Here is a 25,693-nt window from a genome sequence, read left to right on the forward strand (position 1 = left end):
TCAATGAGTTTTGGACAAATGCGTATACCTTCAGAATATAGAACCCCTATCAAAATATAGAACATTATCCTCATCCTGACTGTTTCCTCCTGCCCCTTCCCTGGCAATCCCAGCCCCATCCTAAACCACTTTAAAACAATTTTCACACATTGGTGCAAGCTAAAGTGTTTGTAAAATTAATTTTCCATAGCTCTTTTATGCAACTTAGATACTCTTCTTCAATGTAATTTTTTACAAGGAAGCTATCAAAAGCCAGCATTTGTGTCAGGAATATTAATTCCTTGCTTTTTAAATTTGTAGCAGCAACTCAGAGTTGCTGGCTTTGATTTTTTTTTTTCACTGTGGTAAAATATGTACAACATGAAATTTGCCATTTTAACCATTTTTAAAGGTAGGTACAAGTATTATCCCCATTTTACAGATAAGGAAACTGAGAACCAGAGAGTCTAAGTGACTTGCCTTAGGCTGCCCCGCTTGTAAGTGCCAGAGCTGGGGATTCAAGCCCAGGATTCCAAAGCCTCCTTGCCCAGTCCTGTCACATATACAAGTGCCCACCCTGCACACAGACTCCTGGCCAACACCTAGGTCCCAGCCTCCAGATTCTGATTTAATAGGACTGAGGGTGTTTAGAGCAGTCAAGTGATCCTAAGGAAAAGCCTAGGTTGAGAGCTGCTGCTTCAAAGGCACAGGTGGGCATCAGAAGAGAAGGGGAGTGGGACAGGTCAGAGAGAGAGGGCAGAGGCTGGAGTGGGGGGCCCTCTGCTCTCTCTCATGAGCAGCCAGATCTGTCACCTGTGCCCCAGGGGGTGATGGGGGCCTCCTGGCTCAGCCTGAGAGCAGCACGAGGCTGTCCTCTTGGTCCTGCTACCTTATCAGTCACGCACAGGTGAGGCAGGTGCCTGCTCCCCCATGCCCAGCCCCTGACACAGACACCCATGTCAACGTGATCACCTCCCAGGTGTCACTGTTTGTCCCCTGTCCATCCACCACTTCCTCTGAGGCTCCGGTTGCCCAGGCAGGGTGGCTGAGTCCTCAGCAGCCTCTCCCTTTTCCACTATCAAAAACCAGTTAGGCAGCTGAGGCCCTGCCTCCCTGACAGCGGTCTGCCACTCCTCGATAATGACCCGTTTCCCAAAGGCAGGCCCTGGCGGGCAGGAGCGTGGTCAGCTGTGCGATTTCCGCAGGAGACTCTCCCCCCTAGAGAGTGTTCTCCCCTCCCTAGGGCACCCTCCGTGGTTGGCGTGTTTATGTTGTAAATACCCCCTTCCCCCACAATCTAACTCCATGAAAGCTCTGAAGAGGCTGATCATCTTTTTCTCTTCTCCCCGGGGTCTCACCCGCCCCCTGGCTCAGAGGTGCTCAGTAACTGGAATGAATGGGGAATATCTGCATGGTCAAAATACCCTAATGAGCATCTCCCGAAGTTGCTTTTGAAAACTCAAGTGCAAATTCACGCAGGCCCAGTTCTTCCTGACAGATACCTTCCTAAGGCTGCAACCCTTGTATTCATTTTCTGTTGTTGCTGTAACAAATTCACAGCTTCAGTTTATCCTCTTGCAGTTCTGTTTGTCAGAAGTCCAAAGCACCTGGGCTGGTTTCTTTGCTCTGGTCTCCCAAGGCTGAAGCCAAGGGGTCAGGACTTGGCTCCTTTCTGGGGAGGCTCCAGGCCTGGGCACACTTTCAGGTTTGTCCAGGCTGTTGGCTGAATTCAGCTCCTTGCAGGACCAAGTTGCCCTTTCCTTGCTGGCGTCGGCCCAGAGCCTCCCTCAGCCACTTAAGGTCACCTGGTTCCTCATCACACTGGCCCCTCGGTCTTCAAACCTGCACCCATATATCAAGTCCTTCTCACGCCTTGAACTTCTCTGACTTCTTCTAATTCATCGCTTCTGCCTCCAGCCAAAGAAAGTTCCCTGTTTTTAAGGGCTCATGGGATTCGTTTGGGGCCACATAGATAATCCAGAAACTCCCTATTTTAAAGTCTATAAACTTAATTCCTTCTGTAAAGTCCCTTTTGCTCTGTCACATTGCACATTCACAGGTTCCAGAGATTGGGGCCACGCTCCCCCTGGGAGGAGAAAGATCCCAGAACCAGGCAGACAGGCCCAGCTCCACTTCTTGGATGTGTGAACTCAGGGATGGGGGTTGCTTTCTGCCTGAGCCTCAGTTTCTCCATCAGTAGAATAGGGACATCCTAGACCTTATGCTAGTATGAAGAGCAACGGTGTTCAAGCCTGGCATACAGCACCATTATCGTTGTGATGGCAGAGCAGGGTCCAGGGCAGGATTCTCGGGCAGGGGGACAGGCCAGGGGCCCAGGGCCTGGGGTCTGGTCTTCAGCTTGTTAGGCTCAGACACTGGATTTTCCAGGTGACCCGTCAGTTTTGGAGCCAGGATTCGCATTCTGGCCCCGACAGTTCCAACCCCCTGCATGCTGGTAGGTGCAGGCCTCTGGGCCCGGCCTTCACAGGCTCCAGCCAGGCCACCCCTTCTGGTGGGGACTCAGGGCAGGGTCCTTCTGCCTCGGCCTGTGAGAGGTGCAGTCACAGAGCAAAGCTTTTCAGGGAACTCCCTTCCTTTAAGCCTGGGGGAGGGACGCTCCCCAGCATGTGCAAAGTGTGTGCACAGACCTGTCACACCTGTCACAGACCTTCACTGCAGCCAATGAGGTAGGAATGAATGATTCCCATTTCACAGCCGAGCTGACTGAGGCCCAGAGGAGCTAAGGGGAGCAGGGAGGGGACGCTAAGCAAATCAGACACCACTCGCATGCAGGGCACTTTATGTGCCTCACCTTTGAGAGACCCTCCAGGTTATTTCCCTCATTTCCTGAAGGAGAAAACAGCTCAGAGAGGAGGACAGACCTGCCCAAAGCTGAACAGCTGGAAAGGGGAAGGGCCAGGAACACCCTTGCCTTTTCCATCAGACAGTGTTCCCGGGCGAGGAAAACATGCAACTCCTGGGGTGGTGAGCTCCTTGTTGGGACACAGTCTCTCTTGTCCCAAATGTGCCCCCTGCCTAGGACACCTGCCAGGGCCTGAATGCAGCGGCCGCTCCACCAGTGCTGCCCAGTGGAAGGACACACTTCCATCTGGTGAAATCGCCGGTCTTGGGCAACCAGTTTGAAGAAAAACAGCCACCGGGGCATAACCCCTTCCGTGGGCCAAAATCGAGTCGTGGGCTCTGGTGCCATCAGGGTCCTGCTGAAGGCTTGTAATTTCTCGTTACCACAGCAATGCAAACATCTCTAAATCCCCAGGATGTGAGTGGGGCTGCTGCCCACCCCACCCCTGTCCCCAGCCTTCTGCAATGCCCCTTCCATCTCTGAGAGTCAGAGACTCAATTGGAGACTCAACTGATTCTGGCCAACGCCTGCACTGCTTTTGTCGTTTTCATTTATTCCGTCTGCTCAGTACAGTCCTGCTCTGAATTAGTGGTTATAAACCACAACATTCTGCTGCTGGTTGCATGGACATCGCCCGGCTTGCTGCCTTCATCACCTGGTAATTCTCAACCAAGTTGGCTGTGAATGTGGGGACCACTGCCCCTCACCCAGGATCTGAGTGGCCTCAAAACTCCCCCACACAACGAGGGGCCCCAATGATGCATGACCAAGAGCAAAATCTCTAGGACCAACTGTGGAAAAATCAAAAACAGCTGAGAGATAGTTATGTCTGTTCAAACTGGGTTGAGGCAGCAATTTATCAAATGAATCAGCAAGCGTATTGCTTTGCTTTCTGGGACGTCTTTGACACAGCCTTAGTCTGTTTGCTAACCATTTTAAGATGTGTTTTCCTACTGGAAAGTTGTGAGTGCATTAGGCAGGTGACACTCTCCTCTGGTCAGCACAGCCAGGAGCCTGGCAAGGCAAGACCCTCGAGGAATTGGCTCTGGGTGTGACGTTTGAGGGAGGTGGGGGATGGAGGGGAGCCACAAGTCAAATCCAGGCCCCAGAAAGGCGTCAGAGAAGGGAGAGGCTGAGGGTTTTCCATGGTTAGAAGAGGGTTCAGGAGGTTCCGAGGCAACCAGGACCTGAGAGCAGGGCCATCAGCCCATGGCCCATTGCCCCTGATAACCACAACACGTCCTGTTTGCAGAGCCCGGCAGGGAAGACAGGGGATCGATACATCACCCCACATTCACAAGCTCCCTGCTTTCAAACGTCAATGTCTGGAGAAACGCGCCTCCTCCCAACCTAAGGTCATTCAGTCCCCCCACCTCACCTGCCTCCTGAGGGGACCCAGCTCAACAGATGAGTTCCAGGGCTCTGACCCCAAGGCCATAGTGGGGGGCAGTGTCTCCTACTCCCCCTCATGCCCCGCTGAAGAGCCCCCACCCCACCCTGCTCCTGCCCTCCCCCATGAAGGTCAACACCCCTTCCCTTCCCCCACATCTTGGACAACTGAGTGACACTAAAGGCTAGGGTGGGGCAGGGGTGAGGGGTTGTCCCTGTGCCCCACCCCATCCTCCCCACTGTGGGGGGGGCTGGCTTCGTGGGGAGGAGGGCTTGAGAGGGAGCTTGAGGGCTTTATAAGGCCGGCCTGGGGCACCGGGCAGAGCAGAGCACCAAGAAGCACCAGGTCGGACACTGCAGCCGCCACCTCCCCAGCCCTGCAGGTGAGAAAACCCAGGAGGGGAGAGAAGGGGAGAGGCCGGGAAGAGGGCTGAGGGGCCCTCCCTCCATCCCCATTCTCGAGGCCAGGCCATGGCCAGAGCAGAGCCTAGGGCTCCAGCCTCTGTGCCGGACCCTTCCCTTAGCCCAGGCGGAGCTGGGTCTCAGCTCTAGGGCCGCCCTGTGGGAGTCAGCCTGCCCACCTGCCCTGGGCCCTGACCCCCTCACTGCGTGCTCACTCCAGCCCTGGCACGAGGAGAACGAGGGCTCTTCTCCCCACCTCTCAGATGAGAAAGTGGAGGCCCAGAGGGGAGCCATGGCTGCCCAAAGTCATTTAAATTAGGTGCAGAGCTGGGACTGGAATCCACAGCTCCTGGATCCCAGCTCAGGAAATGTGAATCTGTGCCGTCCAACACAGTAGCCACTGGGCACATCTGCACTAGAAATGCAGCTGATGCACTGATGAAGCAAATTTTTAATTTTAATTAATTTAAATTTCAAGAGCCGCACGTGGCTGGTAGCTACCACATTGGACAGCACAGCTTTAGGGGATTGATTTTCAACTTTGTTTCTCTAGTCTCAGAACTCTTCCTCCTCCACAGGAAATCTAACAGACACCCTCCACCACATTATGGAAAACAGATAAAAGTAGTGTTTTATTAGCACAAATGTATTCTTAACAAGTTCAAATTTATATCATATACTTACGATAACGATAACAATCAGAAAAATGAGGCTAAAACAACAAAAAAAATGTTGAATCCGGGGAAATGTGAGCATTTGAATTTTATATTTGTTAGAGCATTCACTTTGTTTCTCTATATGGTTTCCCCAAACTTGATTCGTCCTGATAAATAGTTGCAAATGCCGATAACTTTGGGCTTTTTTTAAACTGCTTAACTGTAATCACAGGATATTGCTCGGTTAAGTAAAAATGGCAAGAAAACCTTCCTTCCAAGAATTGCACAAAAACAATATGGCACAGCCACACAAGTGAATAGGTCGGGGGTCTCCACAGTGTTTCTGTGTGGTCTGTAATGCAACTGTGTGTGTGTGTGTGTGTGTGTGTGTGTGTGTGTGTGTGTGTGTTCCTTTGGTATTACAATTTAAAAGTTTACCTTAAATTCCAAGATGCCAATATTTATGGAGGCGCCAACGTGGCCTCTAATTCTGCAGAACGGTTTGGAAGTCTTGATCTAGTTTTGAATTCCTCCAGAAGAAGCAGTCGCTGTAATTGGGGAGGCAACGAGGAAAGAGTTGTGAGGCTTGGGGGCCTGGACAGAGCTGGGGGTACTGGAGAAATGGAGCCCACGGCCTCCAGGGAGATTTGCAGGTCTGTCAGCAGGAAGATGCACCTGGAGTCCATCTGGTCCAGCCCCCTGCCTCCAGGCCTGCCCGGGGACAGCCCTGCCTCTAAGCTCTGCCCCTCTCGCCTCCACAGACAAGATGCAGCGACTCTTTGTGTTGGTGCTCATCTCCACACTGGCTCTGGCCGCCTTCTCAGAAGCATCTTGGAAGCCCCTCTCCCAGCTGCAGAACACGCCCACGGGCCAGGAGCCCAGCAGGGGCCTGGAGCCTCCCCGGCCAGGCCAGCTGGGCCCCGTCTCTCACCCCCGAAGGCAGCTGGGGCTCCAGGGCCCCCCACATCTCGTAGCAGGTAGGTGTTGCAGTTTGCCTGGTGCAGCCAGGTTTGGCCAAGTTCCACCCATCCGCCGGGAAGCCAAGCACCCTGCCCCAACTTCACCTCCTCTCCCACTCACCCCGGCCCCACCTGCGACCCTCCCCATTTGTCCCCCTCCTCAGACCTGTCCAAGAAGCAGGGGCCGTGGCTGGAGGAAGAAGAGGAGGCTTACGGATGGATGGACTTCGGTCGCCGCAGTGCTGATGAAGGGGATGAACGGCCCTAGGACCGAGTGTCAGAGCCCAGCCCCCTCCCATCCCCGCCCAGCCCTGTCCTGTGAAAAATAATCAGAATAAACCAGCTTCTGACGGCTCACCTGGGATCAAGTGCTGTGGGGCCGGGGATGGGGACTCGGCAGGGTGCCCCCTAGCGCAGGGACCCTGGCTAAATCCTCCTCCCCACACCCAGCATGGAGCAAGCATCTGCGCATGTGAGTGGAAAAATAGGGTCGCAGCCAGAGCAAGCTTGAAAAGACGAACAAAGTCGTTGGACGGTTTAAACCATCCTATGCTTCCAATTGCACTTAGGATAAAATACCAAAGCCCCAAAGAGTCCCAAAGAGCTAGCCCTGCCTTCCTCTCCCCCATCGTCCGTGCCACTCCCTTCATCTTCTCTCTTCCTTTCCAAACACTCCACATTCTTTCCCGCTCAGAACCTTTGTCCTCACTGTTCCCTGGGCCGGGAATGCATGGCTGGTGCCTTTTTCAGTTTGGGGTTTTGGTTGAAATGGTACCTCCTCAGAGGCCCACCCCTTCTGCTCCTCACCCTTCACACACAGGCCCCGTCACTCTCTGTCACAGCACCCTGTTTTCTTAGCACACACTTCACAATCTCTGTTTTGTCTGCCTCCCCAGCTAGACGGGGAGCCCTGTGAGGGCGGGGACTACGTGTGCCTTCTTTACTGCTGGAGCCCCAGGGCTGAGGACAGTGCCCGGCACACAGGAGGCCCTCAGTAAACATTTCTTAAACAGTTGGGTGAGTGGCTGGCGCAGGCACCCGTCGGGTTTCGTCCACCGTCCCTCATTGTTCTCTGCCCCAGGACAGCATTCTACCACAAGCACCCACTGCTCTCCACCCAGGGGCTTTCTCTCAGCCCGAGGCAAGGCAGGCTGGACATGCTGGGGAGTTGACACCTCCAGAAGCTTCCCTTGGTCAATGACAGCTGAAAGGGGTGATAAACACCCAGCTCCCCCACCCCTCAGGCGGGATAACTCCAAGGTCTCTTCTATACCGTCTCCCAGAATTCCCAGCAGGGCTGACCAGTTGTCCACGGCAGTCACAGGCTCAGTGACACATCCTTTACTGACTCTCTGCCCTCCCCTGTCTCACTCCCTCACTCCCTTTCTGATGTTTCTTGGGCTCACCATGCAAGTAAACTACTTGCACTCCAATCTTTATCCCAGAATCTACTTCTGGGGGAACTCATCCTAAGACAGTTGGTGCCAGAAGGGGTCATAGGAAATAGACACTCACAGTAAGATTCTGGAATTGAATCCTTCGCCAAGCAAAACCTCATTGTTGGTGTTAAGTGAGGTGCTGATGACCCCTGGAGTGCAGGAGCGTCATGATTACTAAGACTTAGGATGAGATCCAGGTGGAAGGGATGCACTGGCTAGCAACTGCTCCAGCATTTGAGAGATAAGAATGCAATGATAATTATAAGGACCATGGCATTGGTTGGCTGTTATCCATCATCACAGAATCCCCAAAAAAAGAAAATATTAGGCTTAGGTCGGCCAACCATCATCTCAAGTTATAGTATGAAAGCCAAACAGCCCCCGCTGCAGCAAAGGAAAAACTAAGCTGAAAATCAATCCCAAGATCTGACTGTAAGAGCACAGAGTAACAAAGGAGGCTGAAAGCAGAACCCTGGCAAGACTCCATGAGCTGAGGATTTTCAGACCGATCATGTCATAAGGTTGGGCAGGCTCAGCAGCAATTCGTTGTAGGATGGAAATGGTATATTTAAGATTGGGTCTGAGAAGGTCCAGAGGGTGCAAATAAGTTATTCTAACCAACCCAGAACCCCACATCTATTGCACAGTCACCTCTTCCTCAGCTCACACTACAGCCTCATTGGAGATTCCCTATGACCAGCTCAGAGAGGAGGAACCAGGACCAGTTCATAAATGGGTTGGTTTAATATGTTGGTACAAACTGAAAATGGACTGCTACTGTACTACACGCCCCCTTAGGGGCGGCCCCAAAATGCAGAGGGCAGAGTGGACTCCTTCCAGTGGGCAGAGCTTCAAGTCATATTCCTGGTCAGCAACTTGGTGTGAAGGGAGAAGTGGCCTGAGGGAAGGAGATACACAGACTCCTGGGCAGTGGCAAATGCCTTGCCTGACTGGTCCTGGGACTTGTAGGAACAAGATTTGAAAATCAGAGACAAACACTTCTGGGGAGAGGCAGTAAGATCTACGAGAGTGGGTACCAAGTGAGCTCGCATCCGTGTCCACCAAGAGCACCCACCGCAGAAGACGCAGTGGACGTCCAGGTGGACAACATGGTCCACCCAATGGATGTCAGCCACTCTCGGTCTTTGGCCACTCCATACTTGCACTGTGGGCCCACGAAAGTAATGACCACGGTGGCAAAGACAGAAGCTATGCCTGGGCCCAGCAGGTGATCGATCTACTACTACTTTTGCTGAATTTCTGTCCTGACAGCAGCAGAAACCAACTCTGAGACCTTGATATGAGACCACCCCTCAAGGAGACCAGCAAGCTGCTTAGAGTTGAGTTGATTACCTCAGATACCTTCCACCCTAGAAAGAGCACTGAATCCTCCTTGTGGGGACTGATACATATTCTAAATACATATCAATCCCACAGTGCAGGAAAGACATCCAAGGGCTTATGGAGTATATGACTTACTATGATGGGATCCCATAAAACATGACCTCAGACCTCAGACCAAGGGACCCACTTTATAGTAAAGGAAGTGTAACAATGTCCTGCCATATACCACATCACCCAGAAACTGCAGATCTGATAGAATGTTGGATTTACTACTTAAAGGCACAGCTAAGACATCAACTTGGGGGTGACACCCTGGAGGTTGGAATACAGTGTCTTCTTTGAACCAATGATCATTATATGGTGCTGTGTCCCTGGCAGCCAGAACACAAGTCCAGAAACCAAGGGGTAGAAGTAGAAGTTGCCCCTCTCACCATCACTCCCAGGGGCCTGCCTCAGGAATCTCTGCTTCCTGTCTCCGAAGTTTTAGGCTTTGCCGGACTAGAGATCCTAGTTCCCATGTGGGGGATGCTTCCACCAGGAATACATAAGGATTCCCCTGAGCCTAAAGTTACAGCTGCTGCCTGGTCATTTTTGGCTCTTCATGTCAGTAGGCCAGCAGGCAAATAAAGATCAGTTACTATCAGGTTAACATAAAGAACTAGGATCACTACCTCCTGATGAGGGCAGAAAGGAGTACATCCAGAACTCAGGAGAGCCGCTGGGGTGCTTCTAAGTGCTTCCCCTATGTGGTCAATTGCAGCAAACATGACCAACCATGGCATGGTAATCAAATGTTCAGACCCCTCAGGAATGGAGGTCTAGGATACTCCACCAGGAAAGCAACCTGGACCAGCTGAAGTGGTGGCCAAGGATGACAGGAATCCAGAATAGGTGGGAGACCAAGGAGATAATGAATATAAGTTCGGGCTTTGGGACCACCTGCTGCAGTAGAGATCATAACTTGTACCATTCACACTGCAGCTGTAGGTCTTTCAGCCACCACGTTAAAGAAGCAATGTCAGGCCAGTGTGAACTCAACCTGGATTCCAAGTGCATCTGAGTGGTACAAAGGATGGACTGTAGTAGACACTGTTGGTGCCCTGCCTGCATCCCTTCTTTTCCCACCACTGCAGTACCTACTGATAGTATCCTTCTACAAGCACCAGCTATTCTCTGCCTGGGGGCTTTTTCTCACCCAATGCATGGGGCAGGCCAGAAGTGTCAATGGGTTAAGGCCCCCAGAAGCAGCCCTCAGCCAATGATGAATGGGAGCTGGAGGATAAATGCCCCAGCTTCCTCACCTCTTGGGTGGAATAACTGAGACGGGTTCTAAATAGGTGTGTCTCAAACTTTAGAATGCATCCAAATTAGCCGGGGACCTTGTTAAAAATGCAGATTCTGACTCTGTAGGTCAGGGATAGGGTTTGAGATTCTCCATTTCTGAAAAACTTCCAGGGGGTGTCAGCAATGCTGGTCCACAGGCCACACTTTGAGTTGCAAGGGTCTACACTTTCTCCCAGTATTCTCCGGTGGGATTGAGCCCCCATTGCCTAAAATTCCTATTCATTAGCTTCCTTTTTTCTTGCTTCCTGGGATCACCTTCCAAATAAATGACTTGTTCTCAAACCCTGTTCCAGGCCTGCTTCTGGGACCTCAACCTCAAACAGCAGGTGGCTCTCATAGCCACGGCACTGGAGCAGACTCCCCGAAGCAGAAAGACTCAGGGAAGTGGGCACTGAAAATCCTAAGGACTTGGGCTCAAATCCCAGCTCCAGAACCAGCTGTTGGATCTTGGGAGACTCACTTAAGCTGCCTGAGTGCCTTGGTTTCATCATCTGACAAATCTTTATGACATCATTCACCCCCACAGTGGTTGGTGATGAGATTAAATAATGTATTTAATAAAAGCTCTTGACATGTCATTCAATATCAAAGCCTGTGCTGTCTCCACAACTTTGCCCCACCAAACGCACCTGGGCACATGCATCTCACACACACACACACTCACACACACACATTCCCTAAGAAAGACACACAGAGGCTGGGCCATGTAGCAAACAGGTCCTTTATTTCCTAAACCAGCACATGCACTGGCTGACAGGAAACACGAGACTGAGAAGCACTGGGGAGCAGGCAGGTACCCATGGGGAGTTCTGAGCCCCAGACTCCAGCTGTTTATGAGTCAAGGGGTGGGAAAGAGGAGACTATCTGGAAAAGGACACAATGTCACCGAAGGGAGGACAGCATGGAGGGGACAACTGGGCCTTGGGTGGGAGCCTGAATGCTCACAGGCCACAGGCTATACGGGGGGTGGGGGGGGCGAGACACCCCAGAGCAGAGGGACACCTCACCCACACACAGGCACTTCTGGTTACAAACTGTAATTAGGGACTGAGAAGAAAGAATGAAGAAAGGGGGATGAGAGGCCAGGTCCCCAAAAGTCAACAAGGACATGGGAGCCCCCTTGAATTTGGGGGGCACTCACAACAACCTCCTATACTCGGTGAAACACCCCCACCCCCACCTCAGCTCAGTCAGGCCCCTCTCAGATCTGGGTCTGGTGGCCAGTGGGCCTCCCCTGGGCTTCTCCCACCCTGTAGGTCACCATGTGCTCCAGGCCCAGCAGCCACAGCTTTTGCACCAGCTGCAAGAGGAGGGCTGGGGTTCCCTGAGCCTGTCTCAGAAGAGAGTCAAGGTTTGGGCCCTCAAGCTCCAGCCCCAGCTCATTAGCACAGAGGGTGAGCTTCTGACAGACATGGGGTCCAGATTCAGAGGATGGGAAGGCAGGTCTGGGGTGGGTGGGACTTGGCCAGGCAACAGCAGGAGGGGCCTTGTGCCCTCTGTGGGGCCTCTGCAGGCTGCTGGGAAACAGCAAAGCCTGGAAGAGAAAGGGAGTGCCTGTGAGCTACAGGCCTGAGGACCACAGGCCTGGCCTGGACAGCGAAAGCTGAAGAAGACAGAGGGCCACCAACACAGTTACGCAGGTGGCCCACTGCCTGGACATAGAGGTCACCATCCTGTTTACAACCTGGACAACCTCACATGAGGCCCAGATGAGGCTAGCGTTGTTCCACCCAGTGGTGACCAAAGGGCCATCACGGGCAGGCCAGGAGGGGCAGATGGGCACCAGGACAAGATCAGAGGGCAGGGACAGGCTAAGAGAGGTGCACGGCATAGGAGTGATGACGATGGGCTCAGGTCCACTCCTAGCTCTGTGCCCTTGAACAAGTTACTTCACCTCTCTGAGCCTCAGTTTGCTCACCCAATAAATGAGGACAGAGGTGGAACACAAAAGGAGACAAGGCATGTAAAGCCTTAGCTCAGGGTCCGATGCATGTGAGTGTCAGTAAATCATCACTGACATCACCATGAGCTCCTCAAAAGCAGGTCTCACCCGGCTGGCCTGGCACAAGGCCTGCACTCAGCAGCTGTGGCTCAACAGCCTTTGGGCTTTCTAGCTGGGAGAGGAGATCTTGCCCCGCTCCCTACCACCCTGTAGGAGACCCTAGCCCCACCTGCAGATGCACCCAGGGGACTGGTCTGACTGGGGCCTTTGCTGGCCAAGGCCTTTGTTCCAATGGCCTGGGTGGCCCCGGAAGGCCCCTCTTCCTCCCAGGCCCTGGGCGGTGGTTGGCCCTGTCCTCCTCCAGCCTCCGAAAGCCCTGGGTCGGCACCCTGGGCCGCTGCACCACGGTCCTGCCCCTTGTTTGTTTTGGCCTGCTGCTGCCACGCTGCAGGGTTGGGGAGCCTTGGGGATGGGGGAGGTGGGGGCAGGAGTTGGGTGGGGGTGGGGGCAAAGACTCAAAGACACTGCGCTGAGGCACAGCAGGGGGCTGCGGTCCCAGCCCTGACCCCGGCCCAGACCCCAGGAGAAAAGGGGGTGGAGATCTGGAATCCTATGCAAATATCATGTAAATGAGCATTGAGGCCATAGTTTCCTCTGAAAGGGACCTGAGGTGCCTATGTAAATGATATGCAAAATCCATGCAAATCAGCACTTTGGATGGGGTTAGGCTGGGTAAAGTGAGCACTTGGCTTGACAATCTGCAGCTTGTCTTGTTGACTGAAGGGAAGGCCCCATGGGAGCACTCACCTTTCCGGAGCATCTTCTGCCTCAGCTGCCACTTGTAACGGGTGTCCTGCCCGTTGGCCAGTTGCTAAAGGATCTACTTTATGTCCAGGTGTGAGGGGCCCAAGCCACTGGCCTCCAGGGCTGAGGTCACCACGTTCGTCCATGTTGCCTCCTCCAGCTCCGGCTCCACCTCCTCTGCCACCTCCCTCTCCTCAGCTGGCACCACCTCCTCCAGGGCCAGCAGCTCCTCCGCAGGCACCAGCTTCTCTACAGGCATGAAATCTTCCGCCAGCACAAAATCCATTGTCAGCATCAACCCCTCCTCAGCCTCGAACCCCTGTTCCTGCTGTCACTCCTCACTGCAGCACAGCTCAAATCTGGGGACAGAGATGGGAAAGCCTTTCCATATCCCAACAAGTCAATCCCTGCCAGAGCCCCTGGCCACCCTCCTCCACACCCCCCAGAACGTCTCCCACAAATGGGGCTGAGAAGGAATGTCCAGCCACCAGGCCTACCCCCCAACTCCAGCCCCTCTGAGCTCTCCCTCCTGCCCCCAGTCTACACATAGACCCTGACGGTTACTCCCCACTTCTATCCCAGCCAGGGGTGAGGGAGCTAGGTACCCCTTCCATGGCTTCAAATACCCAGCACAGGCCCCTGGGGGGAGGGAGGAAGAATGGTCAGCAACACTGCACAGGCCCCCCAATATCCCCTGTCTCCTCCTTCAGCATTTAACCTTTACAACCCACCCCCAAAGCTAGTTGCCATAGGAACCAATCCACCTCAGTAAGGCTCAGACAGGTCAAGTGATTTGCCCAAGGACACACAGCCAGTAAAGGAACCAAGCTTGGACTCAGTCCCATGTGCTCCCAGCTCCTAGACCAGTGCTCAATTCACCTCTCAGCCCCCAGCCAGGTGAAGGCAAGACATTGGTCCCCACTTGGAGCAGCCTTAAATCTGATGGTCACCTATTGGGCAATGTTTGAAGGAAAAGGGGACAGCAGGGCTTTCTCCAGGGTTGCAGGGTTGCAGAACAAGCTGCAGGTGGTTGTCTGGTTGCTGAAAGAGCAGGTGCTGCGATCCCCTGGCCAGCTTACCCCAGGTTTAACTTCTCCCCTGTCTTTTCATAATTCCTTCAACAGAGATAAGAGCCTTCAAGGCAGTGGAGGCTGAAACTGTAAAGTCCCTGGGGCCCCATCATGCAAAAAGTCCCAGGGAGAAAGGATGGATCTGAGACCATGCTGAAAAAGAAAAAGGGTGATGAGTGGAAGAGGGTGGAGCAGTGAACAAGGCACGAGTAAGAAATCAGAAGGGAAGAGCACTGTGGGAAAGGCTGGAGTGTGTGGGCAAACCCATCCGGCTGGGAAGGATGCTGCCCATGGCGGAGGCAGGCGAGTGTGGGTCAGTCAGGGGCCTCAGTGTCCCAGCAATGGACCTTTCCATAAAAAAAAAAAAAAAAAAAAAAAAAAACAGAGGATCTGTCATAATCCTTCTTATAGACACCCTGACTGCTCAGCCAGGGCCTCCTGGAAACCAGGAAGTGCCTCCTATGATGGAGATGGGGGACAGAACCCCCACCCACACTCCCAGACACAGCAAGAGGCTGAGGATAGAAATCAGCCAGCAGGGCTAAGATACACAGGGCACAGAGAAGTCAGGGGGTCTGACCCCTGCAAGTATCTGGAAAAGGTAGGCAGCCAGGGGCAGAGTGTACGTGCAGTGGGTGACGGAGCCAGTGGGCACCTGGGCTTGCTGCCGGGGGGTCTGCACCTCTCCTGGGCCTTTATCGGCATGCCCCACACTCCGGGTACTTCTTCTGCAGGTCCTGCAACTGGGAGCCCACCCACAGGTTCAGGTGGGACCCAGGAGCACCCAGCCCAAGTGCCTTCCCCATCCTCCCCCCTGGGGGGCCAGGAAGCCAGGCTAAGAGGCCTGGGATCCAGACCCAAATAATTACATGCAGGATGACCACAGGTAGGTTCCCGGAGTACACTCAGACCCCAGCTGAGCTACCAGCTGCCAAGCCCTTTGCCTGATACCAAAGGTGCAGAGACAAGACCCAGTCCCCGCCTGCAAGGAACGTGTCCTCTCCTGAGCGTCAGGCAGCTGCGCCAGGGGCCCTCATGGGGCAGAAGCTGAGGGGAGTCTCACCTGGTCCTGGAACTGCATCTGGATTCTTTCTTCGATGACAGCTGCTCCTGCAGCTTCTCAGCCTCAGCCCCATATTGGAAGAATCCAGAACCAGAACCAGTAATCAGTACTGGTTACTGGTCTTTGGCAGCCCTTTAAGAGGTTATGGCAGTTGACTGTATACCATGGATGAATTTTTTTAAAAAAAAGAGGTCATGGCAAATGAGGCCAAATGAAGCGGGGGTGGGGGTCATGCACCCTGGCTCCTGGCAGACTTTGTGACCCTCTCTGGACCTGGGTCCCCTCCTTGAGGCAATGAGGGGGCAGAATGAAGGGTTCTCTGAGACTTCCTCCAACTGTAACCCTGGCATGGAGAGGGACACTGGGCCTGGCTGAGCCAGGAGCCAAAGGCTCCATGAGGTCGGGGCAGGGAGAAGGGGGCTTGGGTCCCATGGAGGGTCCCCCGCACCTCTACCCACCAACTGGCAGTGCTGCTGCAGCTCCACAACCCCGGGCCACAGTGGGGTGACCTCCCTCTGCTGCTGGCATAGTTCTCCATCCTGAGCACCAGCAGTCACAGCTCAGCCATCTGCTGGCTGCCTCCGCTAGTGGGGATGGCGCATGGGGAGGTCACCCTCACTCCCCCGGCCCTCCCAGATGCCTCCATCGCCCCCACCCTCAGCTCCTGCAGAGTACCAGCGGTACTCCAGGGTTTGCCTTTCCTCAGTCAGGCCTTCCTTTCTCTCAAGGTTTATTGACAGACACTGAGCCGGGCACTTGGGGTGAGCACCCAGGAGGCCTGGTGCCAGCCCACACTGAGCTCACATCTAGTCGGGAGACAGATGGGAAAAAGTAATAACAATGCACAATATGGACTAGGATGGAATGAGTATAAAGAGCATATAAGGGTCACAGCTATGGCACCCAACCCAGCCTTGCAAGGTCGGGGAAGGATTCCTGGAGGAAGGGACCACCAAGCTAAGACTTCTGCAGGGCAAGTGGGGCTTGGCAGGCAAAGAAGGGAAGACACAGGCCCAAGCCGAGTAGGGAAAGGCCCAGAGGCAATCACAAGACGTGAGGAGGGGAGCAGATGGACCAGTAGGCAGGTTCCCGGACACAGGCCATGGCAGGGAAAGTGGAGTCTGTCCTTTGGCCAATGAGAAGCTATTTTGAAGGGTTTTAGGTAGACAAGTAACACGGTCAAATTTGGTTTTGGAAAACTCATTTGGGCTGAATGCAGAAGGGCCTGGAAGGGCAGGAGTGGAGGCAGGGAGACCAGTAAAGAGGCTGTGGCAGTTGGCGAGGTGGCCTGGGCTAGAGGCCTTGATAGGTGAGGAGGAAGAGGGAGACCTAAGGGATTCCCAAGAGGTAGAAGCAATACAGCTTGGGGACTGGCTCCTACCCTGGGGCCTGGGCACCAGTGGGCCCATTCAGGGAGCTGTGGAACTCAGGGGGAAGGAAGGTCAGGTCTGGGGTACAGCGAACAGCATGAGTTTGGCTGCTGCCACCTTGAATTTGCATTGCACTAGCTAGACATGAGCGCCTTAGGGACAAACCCTGGGTCTCACCGGTCTTCATAAATGCAGAGCACCTAGAACACCAGGCCAGCTACTGCCCAGTGCTTGTACCCCAGCCCCAGTGCCTCAGGGTGCTTGGTCTCTGGCAGCTCCTGACTCCATCCCTTCCTCACTTCCAGCCCCCTCCCTCCTCCCATCCCAAATAACAGAATGCAGGCTTGCCGGCTTAGCAGAGACCCACAGCTTCTGCAAAGTATTTCACAGTTTGCACAAAGTACTCCATCAGTTGTTACCTCTCTTGATCCTTGTAACCCCATTTTAAATTTTTTTCTTTTTAATCCCCATTTTAAAGATGAAGAGAGTAATATCTCCAGATCTCCAAATGCCAAATCCTGAGTTCTCTCCACTCCTAGGGACAGCCCCCTATCCCGAGTCACAACATCATGTACAAAACTGCTCCAGGCAGTCCAGAATGAGCATCTGCTCCTCTCCCTCAAGGGTTCCAGTTGGGGGGCCTGGAAGGAGGGAAAGAGGAAGGGCCAGGGTGTCAACACCCCTACCTGTAGGGGCATTCCTCTCCCCCATCCTCACCTCCTCTCTCAGCTGATCGTTCTCTTCCTCTAGAAGCCTGAGCTGCACCTGCAGGGCTTCCAGCTGAGGGCAGCAGTGCGGCAAATCCTGAGAACTCCCAGGGGAGACAGTGATGGGAGCTGGGGTGCAGGGAGTGGGGGTACCAGTTCCCAACTGTTCAGTTTGCTAATGCTGCTGTTATGCAAAACACCAGAAATGGATTGGCTTTTATAAAGGGGGTTTAGTTGGTTGCAAAGTCTTAAGGCCTTTAAGTATCCACGGTAAGGCATGAACAATCAGGTACCTTCACTGAAGGATGGCCATTGGCATCTGGAAAACCTCTGTTAGCTCAGAAGGCATGTGGCTGGCATCCGCTTGCTCTCAGGTGGCGTTTCAAAATGGCGTTCTCCAAAATGCTGCTCTTGGGGCGTTTTGTCCTCTGTTAGTTGCAGCTGCTCTTCAAAATGTCACTCTCAGTTACTCTAGCAGTGAGCTCCCTTCTGTCTGAGCTTTTATAGTGCTCCAGTGAACTAATCAAGGCCCACACCGAATGGGTGGGGCCACACCTCCATGGAAATTATCTCATCAGAGCTATCACCTACAGATGAGTAGGTCACATCTCCATAGAACCAACCTAATCCAAAGATTCCGACTTAATCAACGCTAATATGTCTGCCCCCACAAGACTGCATTAAAGAACATGGCTTTTTCTGGGGAACATAATATATACAAACTGATACACCAACTCACCCAGGGCTTCTGTACCCAGGCTGTGTGGCAGTCTCAGTTAGTCACAGCAACCTGCTGGCAGGCTTGTCTGTGTCCCTGTTCACAAACAGGGAAACTGAGCCTCAAAGAATTGCCCAGGTGCAAAGTAGGACAGGCACAGCTTGAGATGATCATGCTGCTCTTCTTCCTCTTCTTCTCCCTCCTCCTTTTCCTCCTCTTTCTCCTCCTACTCCTCATCCTCAAGAGTCTGAGTAGAGCTGAAGGAGGTGGTCCTGCAAGCTCATCTGTGTCTGAGCTGTAAAATCTGGCAGGAGGAGAGAGGAATCCTGGGTTGGAGCAGGGGGCCAGGTGCTGACACGAGGGGGCTGTAGATAGGCCTAGACAGCAACTCCCCCTTACCTCCTCCTTGGCCAAGCCCAGGCTGGCTTCCAACTTGCTGTTCTCCTCCATCAGAGCCCTATTCTGTTGCACCAGGGCCTGGCCGCTGCGTGCCGCTGTATTAAGGTCCCGCTCTCTCTACAGAGGCCCACCACCCATGGGGACTACTTTCCTGGTTCCCGGGGATCTTCCAGACAGATGGGAGAAGCTAGGGGGCCACAGGGCTCAGAGGGAGACTAGGCCACCGGAGGAAACCCTTCTTCCCCTGGTTCTCCAGGGCACTAGACCAGATTCTACCATTAACACACTGGGGATTCCCCAATGGAGAAAGAGCAGCTCAGACCATTTCAGCTTTAAAAGCTCGACCAGCCTGGAGAGCCCCACAGCTGCCTGGCTGGCATGTGACTGACCCCCAGACTGACCCCCAGAGAGGTGGCCAGGCAGGAGAGACAGGACCCTAGCCTGATGAGACAGAATTGAAACAGGGGCCTGGCGAAGGCCCCGCTGGCCTGGGTAGGAAAGGCGGCACACCTTCTCCAGCAAATTGAACATCCCTTTGATGCCTTCTTGGCTGATCTTCTTGACTAGAGGGGGTCTTTCAGGACCCAGCACCGCAGAAGGAGGCGAGATGGAGGGAAAAGACCAAGCAGGCCAGGGAAAAGGGGACTTTGTGCCACCCCACAATCCGCTGTTTCCTGCCCTATCCCAGTTCTCCTTCAACCACAAGGGTCATCAGAAGAGAAGACTGAGCTCCATTCCTGCCCCCAGTATCCTCCCCCATACCCTCTAGTCCTCAGCACTCCTCTGCTCCCAGGGCCAACTGGACAGGGCCCCATTTTTTTTTTTTTTTTTCCAGAGAAGCCGGGGTGGGATCAGAGGCTCACAGTTCTCCAGGCGCGGGTGAACTGGGCTCTCAGGAGGCCTGGGTCCCTGGCACCCAGGAGAACGGGGACAGCTGTGGGAAATACAGTACAGACTGATTCGTCAACCCCTCCCCAGAGGGCAGCCTTGGCCAGCTCACTGGAACCTCACGGGTCATAAGCACAGAATGAGGTCTACGCATCTGTTATGTGCGGAGGAGAAAGCGATTTCTCCAGCACTGGAGGAGGGAGCGCCTGAGCCTCTCGACCCAACTCCGAGACCGCCCGGCACCCCAGGACTGGACAGCAGGGAAGAGACAGCGAGGAAGCCTGAGGCCCGGCACATCCTCGCACTGGGGAAAGTCCGCCCTTGACCGCCGAAGCTCAGGACCTTGGCTAAACCTCCTCTCGGTGCACTCACCACCACCCCCCGCAGCGAGCGCAGCCGGCCAGCGCCCTCCCGCAGCCTCCCGCAGCCCCCGCCGCTCTCCCGGCCGCGCGGTAGACTGGGGAGGCCGGGACGGAGTGTGCGCAGATCTGCCGCAGCATCGCGCGCGTAGAATAGAGGGGGGCGGCCGCGGGGACCCCGGACCTGACCGACCGACTGAAATTAGAGAACGATAGAAGGGGGAACGATAGAGACAGGGAAGGAGTGACCAGACAGACACCGCGGAACAGTAACATCGCGGGGGTGGGTGGAGGGGTGGGACTGAGTTCCAGAGAAGGCGGGGCGCCTGGATCCGACGGGGTCCCCCCTCCCAGGAGCGGTCCAGGTGCCAACGCGCCAAGGTCCCGAGGACCCCGTTTACCTTCCTCCAGCTCCCGAATAAAGGCGATGCACTCGGGGCCCGAGACTCCCAGCCGCTGACGACTTAGGCTGCCGGCGTCTTCCAGATGCCAGCCGCCTTTCCAGTTCCCAGGCCGGTGGCCCGGGGATCAACGGGTCCTCGGAATATGAAGCGGGTCCACAGCGCGTCCGGGTTGTCAGGCACGGAATGGGCATTCCCCTGGCCCGCGGCGAGTGTGGACGCGCACGAAGGGGCCGGGCGAGCTCCACCTCGGGCTCCCGAGCCGGACTGGGGGACCCCGGGCAGCTCCGGCTCCAGCTCCCGCTCCTGGTCCAGCCCCCGGCGGTGCCTACGCCGGAGCCGGTCCCGCGGAGGGCTCTGGAGTGGGATTGGCTGCGGGCCGGAGGCGGCCGTCACTATTGCAGGATCCCGGGGTCGGGCCCGGACCAGCCCCGCGCAGCCCCGCTCGGGGTCCTGGGGGCGCGTCCTGAGTCCGCGTGCGCTGGCCCAGCCCGGCCTTTACCGCGCGTGTCTGCAGCGGCGCCTGGCGGGCCAGACCACACGCGGAGAGGGGACGACCGAGGAGCCACAGGCGCCCGGGACTGGGAGTCGCGCGACAGTGGTTATTGGTGGCGGAACACAGGAGACAAACAAGGGAAGGGCAAGAAGAAGAGTCTAGTATGGGTTTCAGCTGGTTGCGTGGACTTGGGATCGGAGAAATACATCCTGTCCACCTCCAAAGAATGGTTCCGCCCAAAGTCGCCGCTTCCGGGGATTTTGGGCCAGGGACCAGCGGATCCCTAAGAGGCGCCTCCTCTCCCGCCGCGGGGGTTTTCAGTTGCCTTCCCAGGTGTCTTTCCATCCATCCACAAGCCAACCCAACATTTTAAGTATGGTCAGGGGTGACCTGTGCGTTAGGGCAGTATTTTGTCATTGACTGCGAGATAAATCCAAATTCAAGTACCGCTTTCAGCTCGCTGCCCAATCTGGCGCGTCTTAAGCTGATCCTTTGCTCTCACCCTCTTGCTCGTGCCCCTCTGACAGCCCTTTTCCATCTCCTTGCCTTTTCTCGTGAGTTACCTCCTGCCCTAATTCACTTCCCCCTCCTCCTGTCAACCTGGCGAACACCTGTTCTTCCAGGGAGATCCTATTCCAGTGAAAACTCCTCTGAGATCCTTCCCTATGTCAGTTCTCTCCATCCATCCCCCCGCATTCCCGAGAGCCCCCAGAGCGTGCGATGTGGAATGGTTGGTTGAGATCAGAGTACCTGTCTCCAGGACCAGACCCTGACAGGGCAGCCCGGGACCGGCTACAGGAGGGTCATCATCCGTGCTGAGCCAGTTGTGGGGAGGCAGTGGAGTCCAGTAGCTGTTTCTGTGCTTTTGGGCTGGAGAAACCTTCAAGTGAAAACTGTATGGCTGCGGCATTCTCTCTTCAAGCCTTGGGATCATTCTTGCTGTCCCCATTCCTTCTCCTCAACACCCAATCAATGGCCAAGCCCTGCTCAATTTACCTCCGAAATATTCCTCAACTGTGTCCTCTCCTCTGTAGCCCTCATCCTCTTTTCTCAGATTGTTGTGAGAACTCCTGAGTGCTCTCCCTGGATCCACGGGGATCCATCTCCACCCATCCCTCTCACTCATACTCCTAGGTGAGTGAAGGAATTCCAGGTGCCCTGTCCCCACAGCCACTGCTCCTGGCCTGCGCTGGGGACAGAGGTTGCTGCCCCTGGAAAGAGGCTCCTAGCGTGCCTGTGCCACAGCCTGGGACAAGAGACACAGCTCAGGAAGGAGGATCAGAGTGTCCCTGCAACAAGTTCCCTGGTCAGGGAAACATCATCTTAAGAATGTTTCCTTCTAGATAGGTTCATTCATTCATTCACCTCTAAACTCTTGGTTGAGCACCTACTATGGATGTGCCAGGCACTGTGCTAAACTCTTGGACTAGAGAACCTGGATCCCTGCTCTCCTGGAGTTTAGAGTCTAGAAGGAGAGGCAGAGAAACAAGAAAACAAGTAAGACAATTACAGACTGCAGTAAGTGCTCTGAGCTATGACGGAGAAAAATGGAAAGGCCCTATTGTGGCAGGTTGAGGGGGTGGGGAACCATCACAGCCCTCACTCCCAGTCTTCCCGGCTCACTCAGAACCCCCCACCCCCAAAATAGCAGCCCCCCTCCTCAGGAGCCAGAGTCTCTCATTCCTGGTGGGTGGGTGAACCCTGGTGCCAATTCACTCCCTGTCCCCAAATCCCTCACACCCTCCTACGTCATCTCCCGCTTATCAAAGGGACAGTCCTCACTATTATGTTGTTTCTATATATGTTTCTATGCTGTTTCCCTCAGTATCAGGGAAATAGTAAAGAATGGGTTCCCCTGCAGAAGGGAGCCGCCTCCCACCCCCTGCCCACCTGGCCCCTTCTGCCCCTTCCCCTGCTCTCCTACCCAGACTTCAGGGCACTTCTGCCAAGTTGGTGAAAGTGGCTCAGGCCAGAGGCTTTGGGGAAAAGGATGGGGCACCTAAGGCATCCAAGATCCACAGCCGCCCCCTACGCTTTTCACATGTTGCCTTTCTTAGGGTTCTAACTGTTAGCAATTTCAATGTGTTGGCTTCATTTCTTCTTTCATCTCAACTCTTTTCATCTCCCTTTTCATCTTCCAATTGTTCTTTATTCATTCACAAACATTTATTAAACACCTGGTGCCAGGGATTGTGAGGGGTTTTCAGGACACATAAGCAAACAATACAGAGAAGACACCTGTCCCATGGGGCCCGGGTGCAATGGGGAACTCAAACCATAAACCAATCAGTAAGTAAACTACCTAGTACATTAGATGCGACCAGTGCTGTGGAGAAAAGCAGAGCTGAGAGATGAGTGGTGATGGGTGTGGGCTGCGAGTTTAGATAGAGTGGTCAGGCAAGGCCACCCTGAGGTGTCCTTTGAGTCCAGCTGAGGGAGCGAGGGAGCGAGGGGGGTTGTGGAGGATGGGGTCAGACAGGCAGCAGCCCGGCCCAGTGCACCGGCCCTTACTTGAGTGAGTAGGAAGCCAGTGGAGGGACTTTTCTGCAGAGGAGTGACCCGACCTGACTTAAGTTTCCACAGAATCCCAGGATGCTCTGATGAGAGGAGCAGGCAGAAGAGGACAAAGGTGGAAGACGGAGCCCTGCTGTGAGGCTGTGGCAAAGGGCCACAGTCACTGATGTGCTCATATGATTTTGTATTGGAGTCACCCCTGCACATACTTTTATCCATTTCATATCACATTATCTCATCTATTTTAAAAATTGAGGTAAAATTTACATGCCATGAAGTGTTCAGATCTTTTAAAAAAATGTATTGTGGTAGCATACATACAGCATAACATTTCCCATTGAAACACTCAGATCTTAAATGAACCATGCACTCAGTTTTGACGAATGCATATCAAGACACAGAATACTTCCATCAACCCAGAAACTTCCTTTTTGCCCCTATCCAGTCAATCCCTGCCCCCAAAAGCAAGTACTGATCTCACTTCTATTACTTTGGGTTAGTTTTGCCTACTATAGAATTTCATGTAAATGGAATTATACAATGTGTACTTTTTTGTGTCTTGCTTCTTTCACTCAGTGTAATATTTTTGAGACTTGTCCATGTTTTGCATGTATCAGTAGTGTTTCTCTGTATTGCTGAGAACTATCCCACAATTTATTTATCCATCCTCCTATTGATGGATATCTGGACTGTTTCCAGTTTGGGGCTGTTATGAATAGAGCTGCTATGAACATTCTTGCACAAGGCTTCAAATTATTATTATGGACATACCTTTTCATTTCTCTTGGATGAATACCTAGGAGTGGACTTTCTGGATCATAGAGTAGACATAATTTAATTTTATAAAAACCTGCCGGGTATTGGCCTACCCCACCTCAATGGTTGCTAACATGACCACAGACATAGGGAACTGGTGGTTTGATGGGTTGAGCCCTCTACCATAGGTTTTACCCTTGGGAAGATGGTTGCTGCAAAGGAGAGGCTAGGCCTCCCTATAATTGTACCTAAGAGCCTCCTCCTGAAGGCCTCTTTGTTGCTCAGATGTGGCCCTCTCTCTCTAGCTAAGCCAACTTGAAAGGTGAAATCACTGCCCTCCCCCCTACGTGGGATCAGACACCCAGGGGAGTGAATCTCCCTGGCAACGTGGAATATGACTCCCGGGGAGGAATGTAGACCTGGCATCATGGGACAGAGAACATCTTCTTGACCAAAAGGGGGATGTGAAAGGAAATGAAATAAGCTTCAGTGGCAGAGAGATTCCAAAAGGAACCGAGAGGTCACTCTGGTGGGCACTCTTACGCACAATTTAGACAACCCTTTTTAGGTTCTAAAGAATTGGGGTAGCTGGTGATGGATACCTGAAACTATCAAAATACAACCCAGAACCCATGAATCTCGAAGACAATTGTATAAAAATGTAGCTTATGAGGGGTGACAATGGGATTGGGAAAACCATAAGGACCACACTCCACTTTGTCTAGTTTATGGATGGATGAGTAGAAAAATAGGGGAAGGGAACAAACAAACAAAGGTACCCAGTGTTCTTTTTTACTTCAATTGCTCTTTTTCACTTTAATTATTATTCTTACTATTTTTGTGTGTGTGCTAATGAAGGTGTCAGGGATTGATTTAGGTGATGAATGTACAACTATGTAATGGTACTGTGAACAATCAAATGTACGATTTGTTTTGTATGACTGCGTGGTATGTGAATATATCTCAATAAAATGAAGATTAAAAAAAAAAAAAAAAAAAAACCTGCCAAACAGTTCTCCCAAGTGGTTATTCTTTTGGGTACTGTGCTAGTTTGGATATATTATGTCCCGCCAGAAACCATATTCTCTGATGCAGTCTTATGGGGGCAGATGTGTTAGTGTTGATTAGATTGGAATCCTTTGAGTGTTTCCATGGAGATGTGACTCAATCAGCTGTGAGTGAAAGGTTTGAATGGATAATTTCCATGGAGGGGTTAACCCGCCCATTCGGGGGGGGGGGTGTTAATTGGATCACTGGAGTCTTATAAAGGAATTCACAGACAGAGGGACCTCAGAGCAACTGAGAGACACATTTTGAAGATAGCTGTTGGAAGCTGTCACTTTGAATAGAAGTTGCAGCTAAGAGAAGACAAAACGCCCCAAGATCAACATTTTGGAGAACACCATTTTGAAACGCCACCTGGGAGCAAGCAGACACCAGCCACGTGCCTTCCCAGCTAACAGAGGTTTTTCCGGACGCCATTGGCCGTCCTTCAGTGAAGCTATCCAATTGTTGATGCCTTACCTTGGACACTTTATGGCCTTAAGACTATAACTGTGTAACCAAATAAACTCCCTTTATAAAAGCCAATCCATTTCTGATGTTTTGCAAAGTGGCAGCATTAGCAAACCGGAACAGGTACCAATGACGTATGAGAGTTCCACGTGCTCCACTTGGTGTTACCAGTTTCTTAAGGTTAGCCAGTCTCATGGTTATGTGGTGGTAGCTGTGGTTTTAATTTGCATTTCCTCGATGACTAATAATATTGAGCACTTTTTTCATCTGTTTGTTCAAGTCTTCAGCCCATGTGGGGGAAGAGCTGATTGTCTTA

The 25,693-nt window shown here is 53.3% G+C and overlaps 2 protein-coding genes across 2 annotated transcripts; one reads left to right on the plus strand and one right to left on the minus strand.

Moving 5' to 3' along the window:
* Positions 1-6,055: 6,055 nt before the first annotated feature.
* Positions 6,056-6,516, plus strand: GAST (gastrin). The gene is made up of 2 exons (XM_037810831.1): positions 6,056-6,266; positions 6,413-6,516. The coding sequence occupies exons 1-2, from the start codon at positions 6,056-6,058 to the stop codon at positions 6,514-6,516; spliced, it is 315 nt and encodes a 104-aa protein (XP_037666759.1).
* Positions 6,517-11,078: 4,562 nt separating this feature from the next.
* Positions 11,079-22,345, minus strand: HAP1 (huntingtin associated protein 1). Its single transcript, XM_037810504.1, is given in 19 exon segments — positions 11,079-12,657; positions 12,660-12,779; positions 13,125-13,480; positions 14,575-14,611; positions 14,614-14,650; positions 15,255-15,277; positions 15,280-15,329; positions 15,714-15,780; positions 15,783-15,833; positions 15,910-15,915; positions 17,200-17,261; positions 17,337-17,506; positions 18,171-18,290; positions 18,292-18,344; positions 18,439-18,565; positions 18,959-19,022; positions 20,054-20,156; positions 20,159-20,592; positions 22,341-22,345. Coding segments are annotated over 19 exon segments (2,076 nt in total). The 3' UTR covers positions 11,079-12,466.
* Positions 22,346-25,693: the final 3,348 nt, after the last annotated feature.

This window comes from Choloepus didactylus, chromosome 18, assembly GCF_015220235.1.
Source record: "Choloepus didactylus isolate mChoDid1 chromosome 18, mChoDid1.pri, whole genome shotgun sequence".
Taxonomy (NCBI): Eukaryota; Metazoa; Chordata; class Mammalia; order Pilosa; family Megalonychidae; genus Choloepus; species Choloepus didactylus.